Raw genomic sequence first — 21,035 nt, 5'->3', positions numbered from 1 at the left:
GATGATGCGAGGCATACTTAACGAGTTTCGACGAGGTTGAGGGTTGGTTAATGCCTGTGGAGAAGCTTGCCTTTCACTTTTATTCGACAGGGCGGAAATACAGATATGAATATGAATGTGAATGTGAATTGTCACTGAAGCGTTATTCGGGGGTACATGTACCCTATTAAGCATTGTAATGAGAATGCCATGAGTAAGCTTAAATAAAGAAATATTTTCTTGCGTCCTTTCTTTAGCTAGACCCAGAGCCTCTGGGGAATTAGGGGAATTTGAAGGAATTGAGGGTACTCACGTCTGAGCATCGCACACTAAACATAAAACGGCTTGTCTGCATAGTTCCAAACGGTGACACCGACGCACCCAGGAACAGATATGCAGGCACCAGCACCAGCGATAGTGCAGGAGTCGATCATCTGCTGCTGGATGCCAGGTTGTGGACGTGATGGCGACTTCGAGATAGGGAAGGCTGAATCTCTCGATGTAGCTGGCTGGCAGTGACTGCCTCCAGGACTTAGCGGGACTTGTAAAATAATTGCGTGGATGCGGCCAAGATGTCTTCAACAGCCTTGACAATGACATCGAAGTTGGGGCCTTGATTTAGGATCTCAAAATTTGAAAGTTCAAAATGTGATTATAGGATACGTGGACGCTCACGTTTTTCCACGGGAATGTATTTATGGATAGTCCAGAGTTGTGACCTACACCGATGCGCACTTAGTTGGAAGGAGAGAAAATCCAGTAGGGCGACGCAAGAGAATGATATCGAGTCAACTAGCCAGGAAGGAAACTTGTAAATAAAATGTAAGTGCGGCTGCAGTTCGAGATCACATGACTGGTAGTCGTTCTGAAGAAAAAGGACTGGCCAGTCATTTTGCTCTTGCTTCTCGTTCTTGGGGACGAAGTACTTACCTTTGGTTGTATCGAAAGCATTATGGTGCATATTGACTTCCGTCGTTGAATGAGATTAAAGCTTTAGTCGACGCTAGCATGCGCCGCCATGATGACAGTATATCTTCCTTCATTACTACACCGCGGTCCACCTACCATGACTACCTACTTGTGTACCCTTGTGGGGTAGGCAGGCGCTCTGATTCAATATGGTGTATAGTATGCATTGTTTTTTGCGGTATTCTATGGAGTCCTGAAGACCAGACATCCAGGACTGCCGTTGGTACTGTGAGTCCGATACTTGTCGTATTCGTCATGATTGTGTGCAGCATCAGGATCACCAGAGAACCAGGATATTGCGTTTGTGTGGGGGTGGATATACCCGCTGCATGGATATCTGCTATTACCTTGTCTCGTGGATGCTGTCATGGAGTTTATGGGAATCCAAAGAGACCTTGCCCGCGACAATCGATCGTATAATGGAAGGATTGGCCTTACTCCTAGGTCTGTTGGCCTCGCAATCGAATGCTGAAGCGGATGCTCCAACTCGGGGCACTGCTCCTTCAACATCCTCAGGCTCATCTAGGTTTCAACTATACATGCCGAGCTTGGACGATCATGGTTCATAACAACTCTTCTATTTCCCCGATTTGGCCACACAACCTCGGCGCTTTCGTAGATTCGTCTCAGTAACTGCATGATAACGACTCTGTGCTACCACCATCGATTTACATAAAGCACCAGCTCAAGTGATTTGTCAGGCGCAGGCCCTTTGCAACGGACTCGAGAAGGTATACAGACTGATCAATCTACCACGGAGGCTCACTGTGACCATGATTGTGCCCCCTTGGGCGTGTACTTGGACGCATTGCCAAACTCTACATCAGGAGGGATCGTAAGGACAACGGCCAACGCAACAATATTGCATTCCGATGCTTTCCCAACCACGACTGCGTGGTCTCCTAGGCTGATCAGACTCGGTTGTTCTATCTATACTTTCGCACGTGGATGCAGAACTACAGTCTCAGATCTTCTTTTGACTTACTCGTATACAGCCAGCAATACTGGGCATCAACTACCACATCGTATTACTACAAATGTTGCCAGGTTCATTAGGTACCAGTAGCAGGGCATTGAACGTGAGTGGGTTCTGTATTAATTTACCCCCAGTGTTTTTGTAGAAGCGGTATATTTATGCAAGTGACCAAGCATCCAAGAGTAAATATGGAGGATGTGTAGTATAAATGTCTGGAAGAAGTGGAGAAGATCCTCTAATCAAATCTCCTGCGTCTGTAGCAGATATCCCGAGGTTTCTTTGGCATCGTGATCATGGTCTATGGAAGCAACGGTCAATAATATTCGTCAGCGGTGATGAACTGAAGAGACAAACATGGTAGTTGTGTGCTGGAATCTCTGTGATGCCATCCTCTAACCGAACCTCGACTTTGCGGATGATGCTGGATATCACGGTTCCCAGCTGCAGGTATGCGAACTATTCAAAAAATCAGCTAAATTCACTTCAGCAACCAAATAATCAAGCGCACCTGCTCGCCAATGCATCTGTGCCGCCCAGCACCGAACGGTTGGTACGGGCTCTCAGTTCCCTTGCTCACAGCACCGAAACCATAATCAATCTTCTCGCCGTTCTCGTCCGAGTAAGTCTTGAACGCCTGAGCAGCAACACCCTCGGGATCACTCCACCGCGTCGGGTCCCACTTCATGGGGTTAACCCAGATACGAGGGTCAACCTGGCTGACAGCAGCAGAAGCAAGCACGTAGTAGCCTTTCGGGACGACATAAACACCATCTTTGGAGGGGGCAGCGAGAGTCGCAGGAATCGGGACATCAGAACGGACGTAACGCATGATGCTGTGAATAGGCGGGTGCATGCGGAGCGTCTCGCGAATGATGGAATCAAGAACTGGAAGCTTGCGGAAGTCCTCATAGGTCATCGGGCGGAAAGAACCATCTGGGTTGCCGAAATGGTCGACTTGCTCCTGGTAAAGTGCTTCCCTATGATGACGATCAGTATATGTTAGCTGCCAATAACGAACAAAACTCACTGGACTTCGACGTTTTGAGCAAGGTGAAGAAGTGTCCATGAACCGGAGGCGGAGCTGGTGTGCTGTCCTGCCATGAGAAGGGCAATCATGATGTGCGCAATTTCATGGTCACGCAGAGGTCTGCCATCACGATATTTTTGATCCATCAAGGCGGAAATCATATCAGGTTCGTCCTACAGGATGCATCGTGAATATTCGTCCGATCTCATTAATGCAAACCGCCTTACAGAGTGACCTGATTCTCGGCGTTTGCGGATAATGTCGGTGTAATATTCGCTCATCTTCTTGTGCGCTTCGTCCCGACGGCGGTAAGATTCCAAAGGCAAGTTGGGAAACATGAAATTCAGCGGGGTGAACCCTCCATCAAGGTCGTTGTAGAGCGCAGAGAATGATTTGTCCAAACCACTCCTAACCTCCTTGCCTTGTAGAGTCCGACTGGCAGTCAAAATAGTGATTTGGGCCATGATGTCCGTCACATCGAAGCGTCCCCATTCATTGACGTCGTTCATTTGCCAGATGATGAATGCTTGATCGCTGCGCATGAAGTCGTCGACTTCTTGCTCGAACATGCTCATGTACGCCCGGAAGTTCTCAGTTGAGAGGCCGACTTTAACGAACTTCTTTTGCTCCATGAATACTTCGTTGGGGACATCATATACAACGTCTTTACCGAAGACGGGGGTCGTGAGGTGCTGTTTGTGGTTGAGAAAGACATTTGCAAGACCAAAACAATTGCACATACCGTGTACGCATCTTCTGCAGAGAACGCAGTGGATTTACCCCCCAAGACAAAGTTGTTGCCTTTGGCACCGAGTGCGACCGTAACCTTGCGTCCAAGTAGAGTGAATGTGAAGACATCGCCGTACTGAAGAAGAGTATGAGACAAGATCATGACATGAGAGATGTATGTCACACGACCGTACTTTTTCCCTGCACTTGAAGAAAAAATTGAGTGGATCATTGCCGTACGTGATGGAGGACCCAATGAAAGGGATCCAGTGGAACACTTCTGGAGGTAGTGAAGGATCTCGGGGAACAACCTGGAGGCATTGCATCAGTAGACACGTGAACAGGGGTTGCTAGACGCCTACCAGCTGCTTAAGAATGTTCAGCACGACGATGAGAAGTGGCGTATAGAAGAGTCCGAGCAGAACTGCTCTACCAGGAGAGGCGGCGACATACTGCCGCGTAGCATCAATAAAAGCTGCAACGTAGCCCGCAGCTGGGGCAGTCGAATTGAACGACATGAAAGAACGAAGACAAGATGCAATGGATGTCAATGCTCCCGCGCTGTCCAAGGGGCACTGGCAAGTCTCACGAACGCGACTAGTGTAACTTTGATTTTCAGCGCGCGTTTTATCCTCCCAAATGGGTTGTCGAACCATGGCACTCGGCTTAGTCATCTCACCATCCGAACCAATCATATCCCGACAAATAACTTGCTTCCGACGGAGAGAAACTCAAGAGAATGAGGTGAGCTTTAGAATATGCAGTGAATTAACCTATGGTGCATTACGACGTGTTAAAATCTAAATAAAGCAAAGCTATGTACCACCGCATAGCTCCAGAATGAATAGCGCCTTCAAACCGACCTGTATTTCCTTGACTCTCACATTCACATACTGCCCTACCGGAATTTCCGTAGTCCTAGGCGTGATAATTGTTGCTGGTAGACCAAGTGATGGGATGTAGCATGAAAATTGGTTCGTCAGCAAGTCGCGCCTCCTGCTAGGCTCTGTGATGTATGCACTGAGGGATTGCAGAGGGTCGATGCGATCACTGGAAGGGTTCGGGTGGTCAAGGAAGCGCTTGATGTACATGAGTGTCCACTGCATGCGATGACTCTGATCGCTATGCTTCCAAAGCTTCTCGTACGCAAGTACCTCGGTGGCGTAGGTAGTGAGCCACCCGGGAGTGAATAGGCGTGTAGATGCCTTCGGCCGAAGCAGTGCATCTTTGATCTGCCAATGCGCAACCAGATCGTTGTACCGTCGTAGCGGTGATGTGACACGCACATAACCTTCCCCTTCTGGGATACCCATTGACCAGTGCATACCTGGCTGAAGGATATACTCAACAGGTGGAATGTGCAATTTTGTCTGGAGGAACTCCGTGTGATCCACAAATCCATCCTCGTCCATCCTCGCAACCAGTCTCTCAATGTCTCCGTTGTCCTCGAGGGCTATCGGAGGCCGTGCAGAACGACGCAACATTGGTACTCCCTTTGCGGCGAACCACCGTGAAGCAACGCGGGATGCTGTTTTCATGCACTCGGCAACAAACAACCGCGAGCCGCGCTCTATTGTTTTCTGAGAATACACTTGATAGGTAAGGTTAGGGAAGCCACGATAATACGAAGGGTTCCAAGCTGGTGTTGTCGGAGCGCCGTGGATTGGTTTTGCAGTAGCCACAAGAGTAGCTGTTGGAGCTGAGAATACGAATGGATTTAGTGTCTGGCGGCTACGCTGTCGGAACCTGCGTGTCAGGACGTCGATAAGACGCATGTTCTCCACATCTTTGGTTTCTAGTACAGGTACATGGGAGACTCCGGGGGTTTGGGGTGCCTCGAATGGGTAGCCAAATTGAACACCTCCGTTTCCAAGAAGTCGATCCACACTATCGTAATCAACTCTTTTGACGTTGCGAATGAGACCCGCTTTAACATCGTAGTCGACTATGCTGCCTTCAGCATCTAACTTGAAGCTGAATGTAAGAACAGGCTCAGGCTCCCCTTTCTGAGAATGCGAGCACAAACTTAGTCGGTCGTGGGTAAGGGAGGGAGGTAGCATAGGCCATGTCCTGTGGATGAAGTATGCGGAGGAGCCCATTCGACGTGCTGCTTCTGCGATAGCATGAGTCGGTGGGAGGACAGCAGTGGGGTCTGCAATGTGGACATGTATCCAAGCCGAACCAGGTTCGTGAATAACAGGTTCCACCGACAAGCCGTCGTCCAGCTCTTCTGCGCTCACGTCGTCAATCACGTAGACTGGTAAGTTTCCGAAGTCGTGTCGCAGATGCTCGACGGGATCACGATCATAGAAGTCTTCTGGTCCTAATGGTTGCTTTGCCTTCGCTCGCTCGGGTCGCAGCAAAGACAGGCCCCTTTTGACCAGAGCGTCTTGATCTCTGACGCGCTGCGACTCCTCGTCCGGCGTCAAGTCCAGATTTAGCTCCTTCCTCTGGGTGACGATATCCTCCCAAGGGGCCATCTCTCCCATCTCTATCAAGAACTGCCGCAGACACACGTCGTCCACCATTTTATGAGCATGCAAGCCAATCCTCTTGATGATGGATGTGACCACTCCAGAAAAGGGATCAACAGAAGTGTTACGCGTTCTGCGTAATGCAAGATGCAAGACATCCAAGATGGTGCGATCATCTGGGGAAAATGTGATATCCTTTACGACAACTCTACTCAGAGGCTCATCCCAAGACTCGCTAGCCTTTTCTCTGGCAGTAAGAATAAGGCCCCGAGCTTTCTCGATAAACGCCTCCAGTTCCGGACTCCTTTTCCGCACCATATCCACGACTCTCTGCAGTTTGACAACATGGTTTTCTGGCCGCACGTCGTACGTGAGCGTAAGTCTCTGAGACTGCATGTGCGGCACAAATTCGATAGGGCGACCCATGATATATTTATGTGTCGCGACAAGAGTCGACCAGCTCTCCGGTCTATAATCGCACACCAGCTTCGCAGCCTCTGAAAGACTGACGGACGCCCACTCGTCTGGGTGCTTCGCCCGCACGTTGGGATATAGCATCGTGTTCTTCCGCCCAATGACCATGAATGCCTTGTTTATCTCTTTCTCAGCCTCCCGTAGGTACTTGAGGATTTCAACACGTGCATTAGTCTCTACGCGGTCCACTGGAGTTATGCCGGTGCCTGCGCGGAGCGTGAGGTCCCTGTCGGCCATACGAGGGACTTCGATGTACACATCTGACTCGACATGCTGAACGACTTCGCCTGTACTGATTAAGGAGAGATGCCACATGCGACCGTTCATATACGAATGGCCCAATACTATACCATGTGCATATATAGAACCCCTGCAACATCATAAGTCATCGAGAACAAATAATAAATAAGCCAAACCCACTTTCGAATCTCAACAAGGGATCCAACCTCTATATTAGAAGCTGACGAAGCGTCCTCCGGTCCCACCCCAAGGTCTGCATCCTCCACATCATTTGCGAAGGTAGCTTGCGTTTCTGTCATGGGTGGCTTCGGCTTCACCATATTCAGTAGACGCATTTCATCGCCTCGTAGCGTCTTCGTGTGTTTCCATGGACGTTTGGGAGTGAATTTGGTGCCAGCGGCAACACGGACGAGCTTATCCGTTAGCTTGGCAGCCGCAGCGAGCTCACTGGGCGGTAGCTTTCGAGGTCGACGGTTAAAGCTTTTTAAATCATTGTTCTTGATTGGCGTGACTATTGGAGATGATTGTTTTGGCTGGACATTGGGCCAGATGTCTGCAACCAGTTGGCCGGCACGGCGATGCATGAAAGGAAGCGGAGGAAAATGAAGGTGTGGCTGTGCCAAAAGTTAAGACTGAAAGACTGAAATGGTTATCAAGCTTATTCGCTACTATCCATTCATCTTTCCTTCGTCACTCATCACCATGTTCAAACGAGTCGAAAAGAAGCGCAAAAAGCTGGAGGAAGAGGAAGAACTAGGAATTGATGAAGATATGAAAGAGTTCATGGGATTCAACGACACCGATTCGGATGAATCTGCGTCAGACTCGGACTCTGACTCTGACGAGCACTCGGACGCAGACCAATTGCAATCAGGCGAAGAGGACCTGGAGGAGGAAGCTGGAGACGAAATGGAGGATGTCGATGCCAGCGATGATGAAGAACCGCCCATCTTGCTATCAGAAGCATTGCGGGACCCTATTTATGTCGTATCGCTCGACCCAGATGTCCGAGCTTGTATATCATGCAAGGGCAAGGTCATCAAGGGCACTCAAATGTCGACAGTCCACAAAGCATCTATTGTATGTCCCTTTCTCTGAATATGTAACCGGAAAAAGACGGAGGTTCAGGCTGCCGCAGGCTCATACACGACGTTTCGAGCGCTTCAAGACCTCAGCAGCGAAATGTGACCCGCAGAGCGACGCCTGGCAAATTGCAAGGGCAGTACAAAATGAGGCGTCAAATTCTGCTGGCACTCAGAATCGTCCTGATGCCGGTCTGTCGAAGCGTGCCCTTAAAAGAGTGAGTGGTGTATCACGCTATTTTCGATGCGAGTTTTCTCAACACTAGTTTTTCAGTCAGCGAAGCAAGCCTCGATCAAAGAGAAGCGAACGCTCCACAATAAGCTTCGTACCAAGGCAATAGCAAAAAAGGTTGCCAACAGAGGCCCACCATCCCAGGATGCAGCAGAGAAGGAGTTACCGGCAAGCAAGACGCTTGAGCCAAAGTCGCAAAAAGCTGGAGCGGCGAGCAGCGACAAAAAATTGGTGAAGAAAGGGGAGCGGAAGGCCGATGACAAAGTTCACGACGTAGAAAAATCTGACGTATCGCTCGGTGACAAAAGGACGGTGAAGAAAGGAGACCGGAAGCCTCCTGGTTCTAAACTTCAAAACGTAGAAAAATTGGACGCATCACCTCCAAAGCCACTGGAGCCTCAAAAGAAAAAGCGCAAGGTGCAAAAGGATCAAGTCGCAACCCCCGCTGCTCTACCACAATCTCCAAAACGGTCGCAGGAGAAACCTCTCAGAAAACCGAAGGCACCTCGTGAAAAAGAACGGACAAGAGCTAAGGCTACTTGAGTATGTAGGTAATGTGTATCGATCAATCCACATCACGACGTTAGATATGCATAGACAGCTGCGAGATAAATAAGTAAAGGAACAGTCCCAGTCATAAAGGCATGCTCTACAACAGCGACTGTAGGACTCTGTCGGTCATTGCAATGACCTAGAGGGATTCCTTCAGCAACGTTGATACTCCTACCAGAAACACGTACCTGGTGAATATTCGGTCTGTCTTTGGGGTTAATTTTCAGCATACAATCAATCAAGTCCTTCAGCCCTTGTGAATATGCCGAGTTCGGGTGCTTATACTGAGCGTTCAGTACAGCCATCGCAATCGAGCCACCTTGTTCCGTCGTTTGGATGTTTTCAAATGGCGAGTGAGAGTATGCAAGAGCAAAGAGTGTACATCCAAGTGACTGCGAAGGATTAGAGAATGCGTGAACGGCGACGGGAAGACCTACCCATATATCAACTTTCTCGTCAAGAGTGATGCCCGTCTTCACATCGAAAAGTTCTGGAGCGCGGTATGCCATCGTGCTTTGCTCCGCGGCAATATCCTATGAGATAAACATGAGATAAAATACAGTATTAAATATAGGACTGCATATACCTGCTGCAGTAGAGCCAGTGATCGACTATCTATCTTTATTCTTGCTTTTACAGTACTCCCAAAGTCCATCAGTATGGGTGTGACTCCATCGTCCGCGATCATGATGTTCCTGCGATGCAATGTCAGAGGTGCGATAACAGATCGACGACAATATTTCTACCCAGGTTTCAAGTCCCGGTGAGCATATGGAACATGTTCGCGCTTTCCCTGCGGCACATTGCCATTTTGGGCGGTTTGAATTGCAGATGCTTCTTCGTCACCATCAAATATCACGTCCCTATCCCCCTCGGCACGGTGTTTCGTCATGAGGGGCATGTTCACGGACTTGTCGTAAGAATAGCCGCCCTCATTATCACCCTCCGGGTGCGGGAAAAGTTCATCCTCTCCGTCGGAGTGGTCCTCCTCCACGCGCGAAGATGAACTTGATGAGGATGCTTGAGGTTGGGCAGAAGAAGAGCCAGTAGTTGTGTGGTAATCATGCATCGCACGCACGGCTTCGCATGTCCCCTTGAACAGCCTAATCATATCTTGCTCAGGGAAGTGCTTCCCATTTACAACGTTGAGGTTGATAGCATCTTGAAGGTTCCCGCGCTTTATTTCCAAAGGTCTATGGATGTTCCATAGCAAAGCACATCATAGAAACATACCTGATACAAAGGCAAGAAGAGGTATACAATCTTGCCTTCACCTTCGGGATCTTGAACGACAGCAGAGTCCTGTGCAGTTATTCAGGAGCTACAAGAAGATCATCCGTTATCACTCACGAGTATCCGAATGATATTTCGATGTCTAATAGTATATTTGAGACATTGATAACGTGACCATCATTAACTTGACTTACTTGAAGCGTCTGTATGCCTCTACCTCCCGCATAGCCTCTTTCACGCCTTCCGATCCTGTAGGGCATCTTATTTTTTTGAGAGCGAATTGCCGCTACGTGTATCCCAACCATATGTGAGATGTTGTAAGGAATGAACTCATGATATCACACACCCCACTAGTCTCGTCTTGTGCAAGATACACAAAGGAGAATCCACCTTCACCGAGGACTTTTATAATATTAACTGAGATCATAAACCCACGTTAGCAAGCCTGCTAGGTCCAAACGAATGTTCCAGATGTTCGTTGAAAAGGGTATGACTGACATGTTCGACCATTAATTTTTACTTTGGCTGATTGCTGGCAGAGACATGAAGAGAGGGCCCAGATAGCGTCTTTTGCTTGATCCTTGAGACTGTCGAACACGCGAACAACCTGAGAGAAAGCCATAAAAGTAACGGTAAGAGCAGACTTCAATCACCGAGAACAGTCACTGTCACTCGGCGGGTTCGCAAGAGACACAGCCACAGCCGTTATGCGCCTGGTCTAAAAATAGCAAGCACTTTCCAAAAAGTTTGTTTTCAAATTTGACTGAGTTGGTGTGCAAAGTCAGGGGGACACCTGCAGGATATCTTGCAGTGAAACTCAAGCTAGTAGACGGACGATGGAGAGCACCGCATTACCGTAGTAGTCGGGGACCACCACATGATTTATCAAAGGAGATTTATGGCCGGAGCGCTGTTTCGTTTAAATAGACTCTAAACGTTATGGAGCTAGTGAAAATTTATTTGCAGACCTACGGGCGCCGTGAACTAACGTGAGTGGTAAATCCACTAGCTCCTACCGGTACCCGTGTCCCTTCCTGTTGGGACATCCACAGGTTTCTTCAGTTGATTGGATTGTAAAACTCAAAATTTAGTAGGGCGTCACAGTAAATGATTCTGGTAGCGCTCCTGGGGTTAGGGTCGTAGGGGAAACTTGCCAACTGATTATCATTCAAACGTTAATTTTACAGGATCGCATGCAGCCAATTCACCGGCATGACATATCTGTCTGGGGATGGCTACACCCTGCAGTCGAGTCTCGACTCCTGCCATTACAAGCAGCATACTACGGGTGTCACGGCGTCTGCAAATTACAGGTGCTTGGTCAGTAATTCTCCATATGAACTGTAATATGAGGGTGAGCCACCATCACCTTGCCACCACACCCAAAATGCGTGTACCATTGGAAACTTGGCACTGTGCAACGTTCAAAAGCACTGTTACCGTTGCCTGAACTCGGAGCTTGCTTGACCTTGGCGGCTTGGCCGCAACTCCAAATTTCCAGGACCCCCGTCGGTTGGCCGTAGCTCCGCGACAAATTCAAGTTACTCGATTACTAATTATGAGGCTCAACTTTCTTTGTTTTATTGTTCTAATTTTTGTCTTCAACCTCAAAGCCAACATATGTATGCAGGTCAAAGCATTCGAAAAAAAGCATCTCATGATTTCTGTTCCCAATATTGGGAACATGCCGATGATGGTTACATGTTATTGATCGGCTGGTGGCAGTCACGGTATCAGATACCATGATAGACTCGCAGGCGCCACTCTACCACCTGATACAAAGATGTTGATCCTGGCCACCGTTCTTATCCACAAATTCCACAGTATCGTCAAACACAATCACAGCACGCCATTGTACATTTGCTGTAGATGCTTGTGGACTCCGCAGAAGGCTGGTGGATGTGGACGTAGCGCTTTAACAACAAGTGCTATAAAATGCCTGCACAGGTGCCAACGACAAGTAAGTTACTGTCATCATCCAACATACCTATCTCCTCCAAGTATAATCATGTCTTACCCGTACCCTCTCGCTAGGCAAAACGCCCAAGCATCATCTTACTCAACACTCTCCGGTGCACTTGACCCTGCACCGGCTCAGTCGATGTATTGTCCCGTTCGGCCGAACGCTACCCCCGATGAAGTAGGACTGTTTATGTTTTTTTCGTCATTCTACTGACATGTTCGTAATTACGATTCATAGGGAATACCGATCTCCCAGTATTTACGTGCTCAGGCATCGGCAATCCCGGACCTCTCAGGTGCCCTCGGCCCTGCACCACACCAATATGCAATGCGTTCACAAGCCCCCGTGTATGCTGTAAGTGATGCATGTTGGGGTACTTGACAATTGACTTATGCGTTGTGAATTTGTAGGGGGCACCCGTCACCACATACTCAGCCGTCCCCCATACGTTAAGCGGCAACTACGAAGGGTCGTTTGTGAGTGCACGTAAAACACTCGCCGTTATCACTTTCTAATTCCCGAAGTCTGCCCGCCCTGCTTACCCATACCCTGAGAGGAACGTTTTACACCCTGCCAAGTACACGGCCAACATGCCGCCCGCTGCGCACAAAAAGACGTACAAGATCGTCATTCCTTCAGGATTCCATCAGCTGCCACAGCCAATTGACATTGAAAAATGTGCGGGGCCGACTTCGTGGAGCAGGATTGGATCCCAGCATGCCGGTATCAAGTTTAACAGGAAGGGTGGAGGGTCCCCGTTCCGTGTTGACGAGTTGATTGAGCTCGAGGATAAGCCAGAGGTAGAAGGTGGCCATGATCAGGTGTTTAATGGCATGGAAGAGAGGTGCATCAAGGTCTTGATCACGGTCAGTTGAAATACCGGTCCATTTTTGCGGTAATCTGATATCCTTCCGTTGTAGTGGCCTGGATACAGTCAATATCCCGTGGAAAGGCGGGTCTCCACCGAGAATGGAACTTTCAAGAGGGAAAGGCTGCTCAAGTTGTTGGCGAAGTACGTCGAGGAGCTTGTGCACGATATCCACGTACGTCCAAGTGTACTCACATTTTTTGTTGATACTGATAAGCCTGTGCAGCGCAGATCGAGACGTGTGGAAAAAGGATACGAGAAATACGAGCTTGCATGGAGGCCACGCGGGCTGCCCAGCATCTGGAGAGACTGTTTGATCACTAGTCTTGTCCACATATCGGGATCCAACTGGCAGGTAGAACTTTATGTGAGGGCTTGATGGGGACGACATGCTGGACTTGCGTATCATTATTCCATATAGGTATATTGTGGCATAGCAAGCCTGGAGCTTGCGGGTATCATGTATAAACAAAACACTGTCTCTTACGTCATGTATACTTGCATGTATCCTCGATGGCCGCGGGGGCTCATAAATGAGAGCTGCCATCTGCGGGCTGTTCCTCAACGGAAACTTTGGCACCCAGGCGAGATATCTCTGAGAACGCTGCCTTGAGTAGGTCAAGGTCAACGTCCAAGCCCTCCGCCCGTGTCTTCATCTACCAAGAGCAATGAGACTACACAAAGATATACCTAATGAATTTACACACCGCAGCTATAGTATCACTAGCTGCAATCAGCTCATGATGGTGGTTGTAGACCAGAGACTGCCTATCACCATCAAGTTGTCGTATTTCTGAACATCCGAGTCAATGAGCGGACGTCTCACACAGTCTTGTATAACACGAACCTGTCAGTAGGTCATTCTCTCGCTTCAGCAGAGCCGAAAGAGACGATGCAGTTATAAGTTGTTCATAGTATGATTTTGCGTCAAAGGCTGCTGAATCTTTGATAGCAAAATGAGAATTGGGCTTGAGAGCTTGATGACTTTCAAAGCATACCTAAATCCATGGGGTCGTCTGATCTCCCGGGTAGAGGTGGCGGTGGACCTACTCCGAGGCCATAGTGCTTCCTCAAGAGATCTCTAGCGCGAGACTTTGCAAGAGGCCCTGCGGGTGTTTTTGTATGGGTCGTTTGTCCGACGCCAAGTGAGGGTCGACGAGAATTGGACGGAATTACGGTTGAAGAACTTTGGGGCGACGTTGGTCGCAGCGGAGACGAGAGCACTCTAGGGACTGACTTCACACGTTGGATCGTTGGCGATGTAGGTGTCGACTGTGTGGTGGACATGACTATACAGGGTGTCACTTCAAGCGTATTACAATAATAATAGCACGCAATTGACGCGATCACGTGCCTGTGTAAATATCGGCATTGAACGACTGAGTCGGACCGTCCAACAGTGACCGAGTCACTTCAACTGAATTGACTTACAAGCACCTATTAGGCAAAATATGGCCCCATGGTACAGATGACTTGGGTTATCGCTGATAGCGAAAATGACCAAGACGGCTTGTGACATTGATATTACATGATTGGCGCTCTCTCTGGTGAGTAAATTGAAGAGCCCCAACCATGCCATGTCAAGCCTCATTCAGGCTGGGTCAAGCCCCATTCATACCACAACAAGTTCTCCCCAACACCTTCGCAACCTCCATATTAATGTCAACCTCCACACTTACTCATGCCCGAATGCGAACAAGATAATGGTTTAGGAGAATTCTATTCGAAACACCAAATAACTTAAGTACTAGTACATAGTCCAATATCAGGGAAACTTAGTTCAGACCACTTTGTCCTTAAAATCCACTTCGCAACATCAGATGACTAAATAAGTACCACGACGAATTCTGAGATCAAGAAAGAAACAATCTCCTGCTCCCTGAAGAACACCAGACAACAGTTAGCTCTACCGAGTATCTCCTGTGCTATACACCATTGCCAGTCGATATATGCACGCGCTCCTGGAAAGCAATAGAGGTCATGGCAGTTGCTGCATCGGAGTCAGCCACGAGCTTAGCGGAATATTCTCGAACCCCAAGGATCAGGCGTGGTCCCAGCACAGACGACTGCACGACCGACAAAATCTGAAGTAAGCCATAATAAATCTCAGCTTCCAGGGGAGACTAGAAATGATGAACCATAGTCGCACGCGGAGGTTAGTGAAAGATTGACATACCGCTGAGAATGTTGGAGAAAAAAGAGCGAGGTCGAGGGAAGAAACAACAACAAAGCTAGTAGGTTTGATCTCTCAGCGGCAAAAGGAAACCATATTCACAATATGAGCTCACCTCGCAAAGTAAATTACATGAGTTTTCATCAACACCGTAAAACAGTCTTCGATAATCCTTCCTGTCGAATTTTGTCGCAGTTCACGGAAGTGTTTTACCGCAATCCAGACGGCGAGACATAGTACGAAGACCTCCCACGCAGTTCCGAGTATCCAAGTAATGACATTCAGAAGCATGGCATCCTGCGCAGAGCCAATAGAGCATACATAAGTGCCAGAGAGAATGAATTCATCTAGTATTCATCAATGAGATGCATATTTTTTGTCATCCACGATTAAGCGTACCCGCTGAAGCATCCATCGATACCATTATGGCTACCACTCCGTTGAAAATGTTGTCAGCCAGGAAGGGGACAATGAGAAATATCAGGAGCTTTCTGGATCGTTGATACATGGCATGTAACCGAGTGATGATGATGACTTGCAGCATGTTCCATTCAAGTCAATATCACTGGGGTCTCACAAGTGTCAAGCTCACCCGACAGCATTGTAAATACCACAACACCGGTCCAATTCCGTACAACGTAGATAATACAGCCTGAGGAATCCGGTCAATGATCAGCCTCGGGTAGCACACCCTCCAAACAGACTCACATCTGGGGTAGTATAGCGTGGCAGTCATTAGTGAACCAAAAAGTCAATATAGAGAATTATAGTTACCCCTACGGGGCACCACGGTTAATTGAAGGGGAATAATAAGCAGGCATGGTGCAGAAGACTCACTACATCCGTCGCCGAGATCGTCGGAACACTGGCTGTGTGCCGCTAGTCAGAAGAAGCAAGGACATCGAATGTGAGAAGACATACACACTATGTTCAAGCTGATTGTGAGAGGTAATTCATTAGTACAAGGCCAGTGCTGAGGCTTCCGAACATACGCAGCAGATAACATTCCAAGGTAGCGCACCTAGGATACTGTCAAGTCAGCACAACATGACAACCGTGACAGGCAAGCTACATACACCGAGATACATAACCGTCATTAGGGTCCAGCGTTGTCTCTGGAATTAAGTATACTTCATGTGTTTTCCTCCGACACGAGATTCTACTCATACTCACCCAGACCAATTCGACCTATAAAATCATTCTTAGCGAGATGGCTGCTCCGATCATAGCATTGACATACCTCTTGTCCAAATGTAAGTACTGAAAATACTTGTAAGATATCAACAGTCCTTAGATATTATCATGCTCACCCCAATCATACGTTACTGCAACAAAGGCGACTACTGCGAAATCACACCCAATGTTAGATTGAGACTTTGGCAACATCAATATCCGACAACTCTCCACGAACCTACAAAATAGCTGTGGAAAAGATATTGATCGATGGCTGGCCACCAAGCGGGATCATTTGAGACTATGATCATATTGGTAGACAATGGGTGTAGGTTAGAGGCGGGCTCGGTGGACGTATGACGATAGCATTCGTGCTAGATATACCACAATCATTCGGTTGAATCACCGAAATGAGATTGAGAGATAATATCCGTTCTTGCATTGATTGCCCAAAGGATTTTTACATAAAGAAAGATGGACTTCAACGTAAATGTTGGTCGTGAAGCAGTTGCGTGGGCAAAATACTTGAACACCGCGAGAGATCGATGAACTTCGACATGCACTTGCTCTCTGCCTCGATCATCGGACTTTGCATCATAAGGATGCCAAAAATGGTGTGTGCAGAATCTTCAATTTGCAACGTGGTGTTGGTGCGGTGGTGACAGGCATCGGTTTGTATAGCCGGAGACATCCTAGTTGAGATCCGTAATTGATATCTGGCGAAGATACAACGCCATCTAGATTAACACAGCGCTGAGAGAGGACATGGAATAAGAAGACTCAGGCGCGAAGCCTGATGTGCTGTTCTTCAAACTGTACATGCTGATTTCGTAAAACTTGATTGACGAGCCTCAGCAGTGTCCATATCCTAGGGCTCTTGATTTGTATGAGAAGGACCGAAGGCGATAACATTCTGTTGGCACGTCATCAGAAAAGAACGAGTTGAGAGAAGCTCACCCGCGCCATACAGCTGCCAATGCGCACACTTTGATGCTTATTCAAATGAAAACCGATGCAAAACTTGGTCTAAAAAAGACCTAGGCATGATGCAACTCTTCGAAAAAGCTTGCTATGAGCATAGCAGTCTCCCTGAGCACAACAGGACCTCCGTATTATTCAATAAGGAGAGCCTATATCGACATTGAATATGTAAAACAAGGGAGAAGCAGATATATCACTCACCTGTATAACCCTTTCGATGAATAATCCGCGTCCTAAGCATATGCACACCTTCTCGCCCTCCACCTCGGTCATTGGCCTATCATATCATAAGGATGCTCACTCAATTTGCAGCGTGTGGTTGATCGGACGCAGATGCATCAATCGTCATAGCCTGATTCATAATCCATGATTGATGTGCGGTGAATACAACACCATACCGTACCTCAACTACAAACTGAAATGAGAGATGAAGACCCGGACGATTGTCCTTGCAACCACAGGTTTCAAATTGCGCCATGAAAGATTGATGATCATGTTCTCGATGAGCACCGATCAGCCAAGTTCCAACTGTTGGTAACACCGTTAGAAAAGTTGGAAAAAGAAGTAAATGTCACAAAGTAACAGTCGACCTGGGCCGCAATATCACAGTAAAGGCAGTGCCACTTTGATGTAAACGCACGCTATGCTAAATTCATCATACAAGCGATGTATCTTGTATGCTGTGAGAATTGCAACTGGGAACTAAATAACTTGCACTGTTTGTTGCGTAGGGTTGTGGATAGAAGCACAGCATGCACCGTGTTGTGGAGGAGTGAGTGCCTGCAGTGAGGTAAATTTGGAGATGGACGCTCCGCAGATGTATCAAGGCGAGCGGTTGATGGTATGGTTGGTTGGTGGTCAGGTGGGATTAGTCGGTAGACTTAGGTGCGAGATTGGTCGACTCTCGTCCAACGTTTGTGCATGAGCCTGAGCACGGTTGAATGTTTGGGCAGCGTGTTTGGTGATCGGGAGGAAGCGAGGAGAGCGAATGCCTGAAGCACAAAGGATGACTCGTCATATCATGGTGAGAAATTGCACCTCTTCATGCACCCACGGAACAACACCATCATTCAACCTCCAAATTCCCTATTACTGAAATCGATGGATGCTCCCGGTGATCTTCGTCCACCGGGCGTTATAAGGCCCTACTCAGTGGAATTCTCAGATGAGACATGGCTTAGTGGGCCAATGGCACTTGCATTTGGAATGGATGCAACAATCCCTGCTGAATCCTGATTGATAGTATACGGATGACATTCGCTTATGTCAGAACTTTTTTTAAGGCATTATAATCCATTACAATTGCCTAGTAACGACACGGTCCCATTATAATACATTACGATCCAACAGTCAGCATTTTAATGCTCATCAAAATGATGATATAATGAGCATATTAATAGACATTTTAACGTAGTCTGAATGTGCATTTTAATGTAGTCCGAATGTGCATTTTAACGTAGTCTGAATGCACATTGTAACAAAGTTTAAATGCACATTTCCAGGTTACCAACCAAGTCTTAATGCTATAATGATCATTCTGATAAAGGCGATGATGAACATGTTATTGCATATCAATTGCTATTGTCAGATCAAGTTGATATGAATATTAATATACATTGTGGTATGCATAATGAAAAGAGAAATAGTGTCCCTGGTCCTATCCTTCTTGCCTTTGTCTGTCGCTGATGTGGCCTGTTAAGTGGTACCAATGGCAGTGGAAGGTATTGAAGCAGCAGTGGGAAGTGGTTGCTCTTCACAGTAAGAGGGTGCTCTGGGTTGTTGCATGATATGAATACTGGGGGGTCAAGATGAGCTGGCAGCTTTCTTCTGTCCAGTGTGATAATTTCCCTGTGTGACAAGGAGTCAGTGATAAAGAACTGCAAAAGAGAAAAAATGCACAGGCTTTCCCACTGTGCACAGGATCTTCAAGTTGACCTCTCACTACTAGATATTTGATCCATCTCATCTAGGGTAGTAAATGAGATAAGTTCAGAGTCCAAAAGAGAGGTTGGGATTGGGTGTGTTGGGTTCAGTTATCTTGTGTGGCTCCTGAAGCTGATGGAAGGTTGCCAGAGGAGGAAGAAATGGTCCATGGAATGTCATTGACCAACTTTCCATGCAGCAACCTGGAGAAATGGTTCATGGAATGTCATCAGCCAAACCTTCCATGAACTGAAGAGTCTATGTGGTCTCACCTGCAGAGGTAGCATCCCATCATCAACCAAACCTTCCATGTCCAGGCTATCACCTGGAGAAATGGTCTGCAGAATGTCATTGACCAAACATTCCAAGCAGCAACCTAGAGAAACAGTTCATGGAATGTCATCAGCCAAACCATCCATGAACCTGACGAAGAGTAATAATATGTGGTCTCACCTGCAGATTCAGAGGTAGCATCCCAGAAGAAAGGGTGCCAGCAATTACTAGAATGACACTTAAAACAAAGCTCAGGCTGAAATTAGTTGGTGGTGATTACCATCACCATTACTGACAATTGAATGAGCACAAGGACCATGATGGAAGAACAAGTTTAAAGAGTATTGTATTATATAAGCACAGAATGATCAAACAAGTGTGCCCTGGTACTAGGCAAATGATGACATTTGAGCATGGATAATAACTATGAAGTCTAAGTAGGTGATGTATGAATCATACTGCAGCAGTATGACATGAGGAGTGATGAATAGCTGTGGAATCATTGACCGTCAATGACTTTTTCTTCCTGCCCCTGGACACCTTTGCTTGAGATTTGGGAATACTAAGCCTGACCAGTAGCTGCCAATACATCCTCATACCCCTCAGGATCTCCCAAAATCTCTGCATGTGGTGCCACAGAAGTGGGGAGTTGTGGAATTGAAATGGAAGTGTGTGGGGCAGGATCATCTTGAACATCCAAGGTGGGCCTGTCAGGTGCTGCCACTGCAGCACTTACACTAGGAGTTGAGTGTTACGAACTAGGATAGTTCTAACAACAGACAACTTGATAAGAGTCAGGGACCTCTGTTGAGATTTCTATGCAAGATGATAAGTCAGGCATTTGGTGTAAGCTAAGTCAAAGGGAGTGCCTTTAACTTAAAGTACGGTTCAGACAACAAGAGATTGGAGGTCTCAAGCAAAGGATATTCAGGGTAAAACCTAGTAAGATTAAAGTAAAGAGCTAAAGCATACAGGAGGACTATTTATAGTGAACTACTGTGCTTTAGGGCAGATGTGAGAATAGGAATGAGTCAGGGATAAGAAACACGTAAGCGATAACAAGAATAGGTCACCTAGCAACAGCGGCAGCGGTTGTGATGTAATACAAGGTGTGAGTCAGAGATAAGTCTAGCAGTGGCATCATGCGGCTCGTGATGTAATACATGGTAAGAAAGAGGAAAATGAATAGGGGCATACATGGTTGCAACATTGAGGGTGCAATGGTTATGGTTGCAGCTGCAGTGGAATGATGCGTGTCTTCATTAGCTGGTAAGTTAACATATTCCAATGCTTCACTCTCATTTAAGTCTGAATCTGAATCACTGGCATCCAGTGCAGCCATAATGTGATTGAGTGACTTGGTGACATGCTCTACAGGGAATGAAGTGTTGCCAGATGACTGTGTCTTTACTGTACCATCAAATACATATCCATTGATGTTCTTGACGACAGATTTGATGCACTGATGTGCCCACTTAAGGATGAAAATTTTCTTGACAGTCTGAAAGATTGAATGATACTAAGATCAAGGAAATAGCACTGACACCATTGCCAGAAAATTCCTGGTCTAGTGATAGGATGAATATGATCTACAGGACAACATGGTGGGTATCAGCTATGAATCAGTGTACATCTACTAGAGGACTGAAAACTTACTAATGTGACACCAAAAGCAATCAGGCCAGGAGTGCAGCTCATGAGTTGCCATATCTTG

At 47.2% G+C, this 21,035-nt stretch overlaps 6 protein-coding genes across 6 annotated transcripts; 2 read left to right on the top strand and 4 right to left on the bottom strand.

The window, feature by feature from the left end:
• Nucleotides 1-2,159: 2,159 nt before the first annotated feature.
• On the bottom strand, nucleotides 2,160-4,283 carry BJ212DRAFT_1383384 (cytochrome P450; the record flags this gene model as incomplete). The annotated part of the gene is made up of 8 exons (XM_041336730.1): nucleotides 4,043-4,283; nucleotides 3,875-3,991; nucleotides 3,694-3,816; nucleotides 3,179-3,643; nucleotides 2,952-3,124; nucleotides 2,433-2,901; nucleotides 2,279-2,380; nucleotides 2,160-2,222 (listed from the first exon to the last, which is right to left on the bottom strand). The coding sequence occupies exons 1-8, from the start codon at nucleotides 4,196-4,198 to the stop codon at nucleotides 2,160-2,162; spliced, it is 1,668 nt and encodes a 555-aa protein (XP_041188638.1). The 5' UTR covers nucleotides 4,199-4,283.
• Nucleotides 4,284-4,495: 212 nt separating this feature from the next.
• BJ212DRAFT_1280860 (uncharacterized protein) lies at nucleotides 4,496-7,167 on the bottom strand (the record flags this gene model as incomplete). The annotated part of the gene is made up of 2 exons (XM_041331582.1): nucleotides 4,496-6,998; nucleotides 7,049-7,167. 2 exons carry the CDS (start codon nucleotides 7,165-7,167, stop codon nucleotides 4,496-4,498), a joined length of 2,622 nt encoding a protein of 873 aa, XP_041188637.1.
• Nucleotides 7,168-7,570: 403 nt separating this feature from the next.
• Nucleotides 7,571-8,725, top strand: BJ212DRAFT_1485064 (uncharacterized protein; the record flags this gene model as incomplete). The annotated part of the gene is made up of 3 exons (XM_041340921.1): nucleotides 7,571-7,948; nucleotides 8,007-8,168; nucleotides 8,225-8,725. The coding sequence occupies 3 exons, from the start codon at nucleotides 7,571-7,573 to the stop codon at nucleotides 8,723-8,725; spliced, it is 1,041 nt and encodes a 346-aa protein (XP_041188636.1).
• A 106-nt stretch (nucleotides 8,726-8,831) lies between these two features.
• Nucleotides 8,832-10,589, bottom strand: BJ212DRAFT_1280716 (protein kinase; the record flags this gene model as incomplete). The annotated part of the gene is made up of 10 exons (XM_041331570.1): nucleotides 8,832-8,873; nucleotides 8,923-9,126; nucleotides 9,172-9,267; nucleotides 9,321-9,429; nucleotides 9,481-9,911; nucleotides 9,968-10,036; nucleotides 10,085-10,109; nucleotides 10,162-10,253; nucleotides 10,314-10,384; nucleotides 10,466-10,589. The coding sequence occupies 10 exons, from the start codon at nucleotides 10,587-10,589 to the stop codon at nucleotides 8,832-8,834; spliced, it is 1,263 nt and encodes a 420-aa protein (XP_041188635.1).
• A 1,386-nt stretch (nucleotides 10,590-11,975) lies between these two features.
• On the top strand, nucleotides 11,976-13,177 carry BJ212DRAFT_1485062 (uncharacterized protein; the record flags this gene model as incomplete). The annotated part of the gene is made up of 6 exons (XM_041340920.1): nucleotides 11,976-12,107; nucleotides 12,168-12,284; nucleotides 12,341-12,406; nucleotides 12,455-12,796; nucleotides 12,851-12,973; nucleotides 13,025-13,177. The coding sequence occupies 6 exons, from the start codon at nucleotides 11,976-11,978 to the stop codon at nucleotides 13,175-13,177; spliced, it is 933 nt and encodes a 310-aa protein (XP_041188634.1).
• Nucleotides 13,178-13,325: 148 nt separating this feature from the next.
• On the bottom strand, nucleotides 13,326-14,085 carry BJ212DRAFT_1449039 (vesicular transporter; the record flags this gene model as incomplete). Its single annotated transcript, XM_041338630.1, has 4 exons — nucleotides 13,326-13,454; nucleotides 13,506-13,591; nucleotides 13,646-13,741; nucleotides 13,797-14,085. The coding sequence occupies 4 exons, from the start codon at nucleotides 14,083-14,085 to the stop codon at nucleotides 13,326-13,328; spliced, it is 600 nt and encodes a 199-aa protein (XP_041188633.1).
• Between the last annotated feature and the right edge of the window lie 6,950 nt (nucleotides 14,086-21,035).

The sequence above is a fragment of the Suillus subaureus genome (assembly GCF_016647635.1).
Source record: "Suillus subaureus strain MN1 chromosome Unknown BJ212scaffold_38, whole genome shotgun sequence".
Classification (NCBI taxonomy): domain Eukaryota; kingdom Fungi; phylum Basidiomycota; class Agaricomycetes; order Boletales; family Suillaceae; genus Suillus; species Suillus subaureus.
The sequence above is the reverse complement of the archived record's forward strand: the minus strand, read 5'-3'. Positions and strand labels throughout refer to the sequence as shown.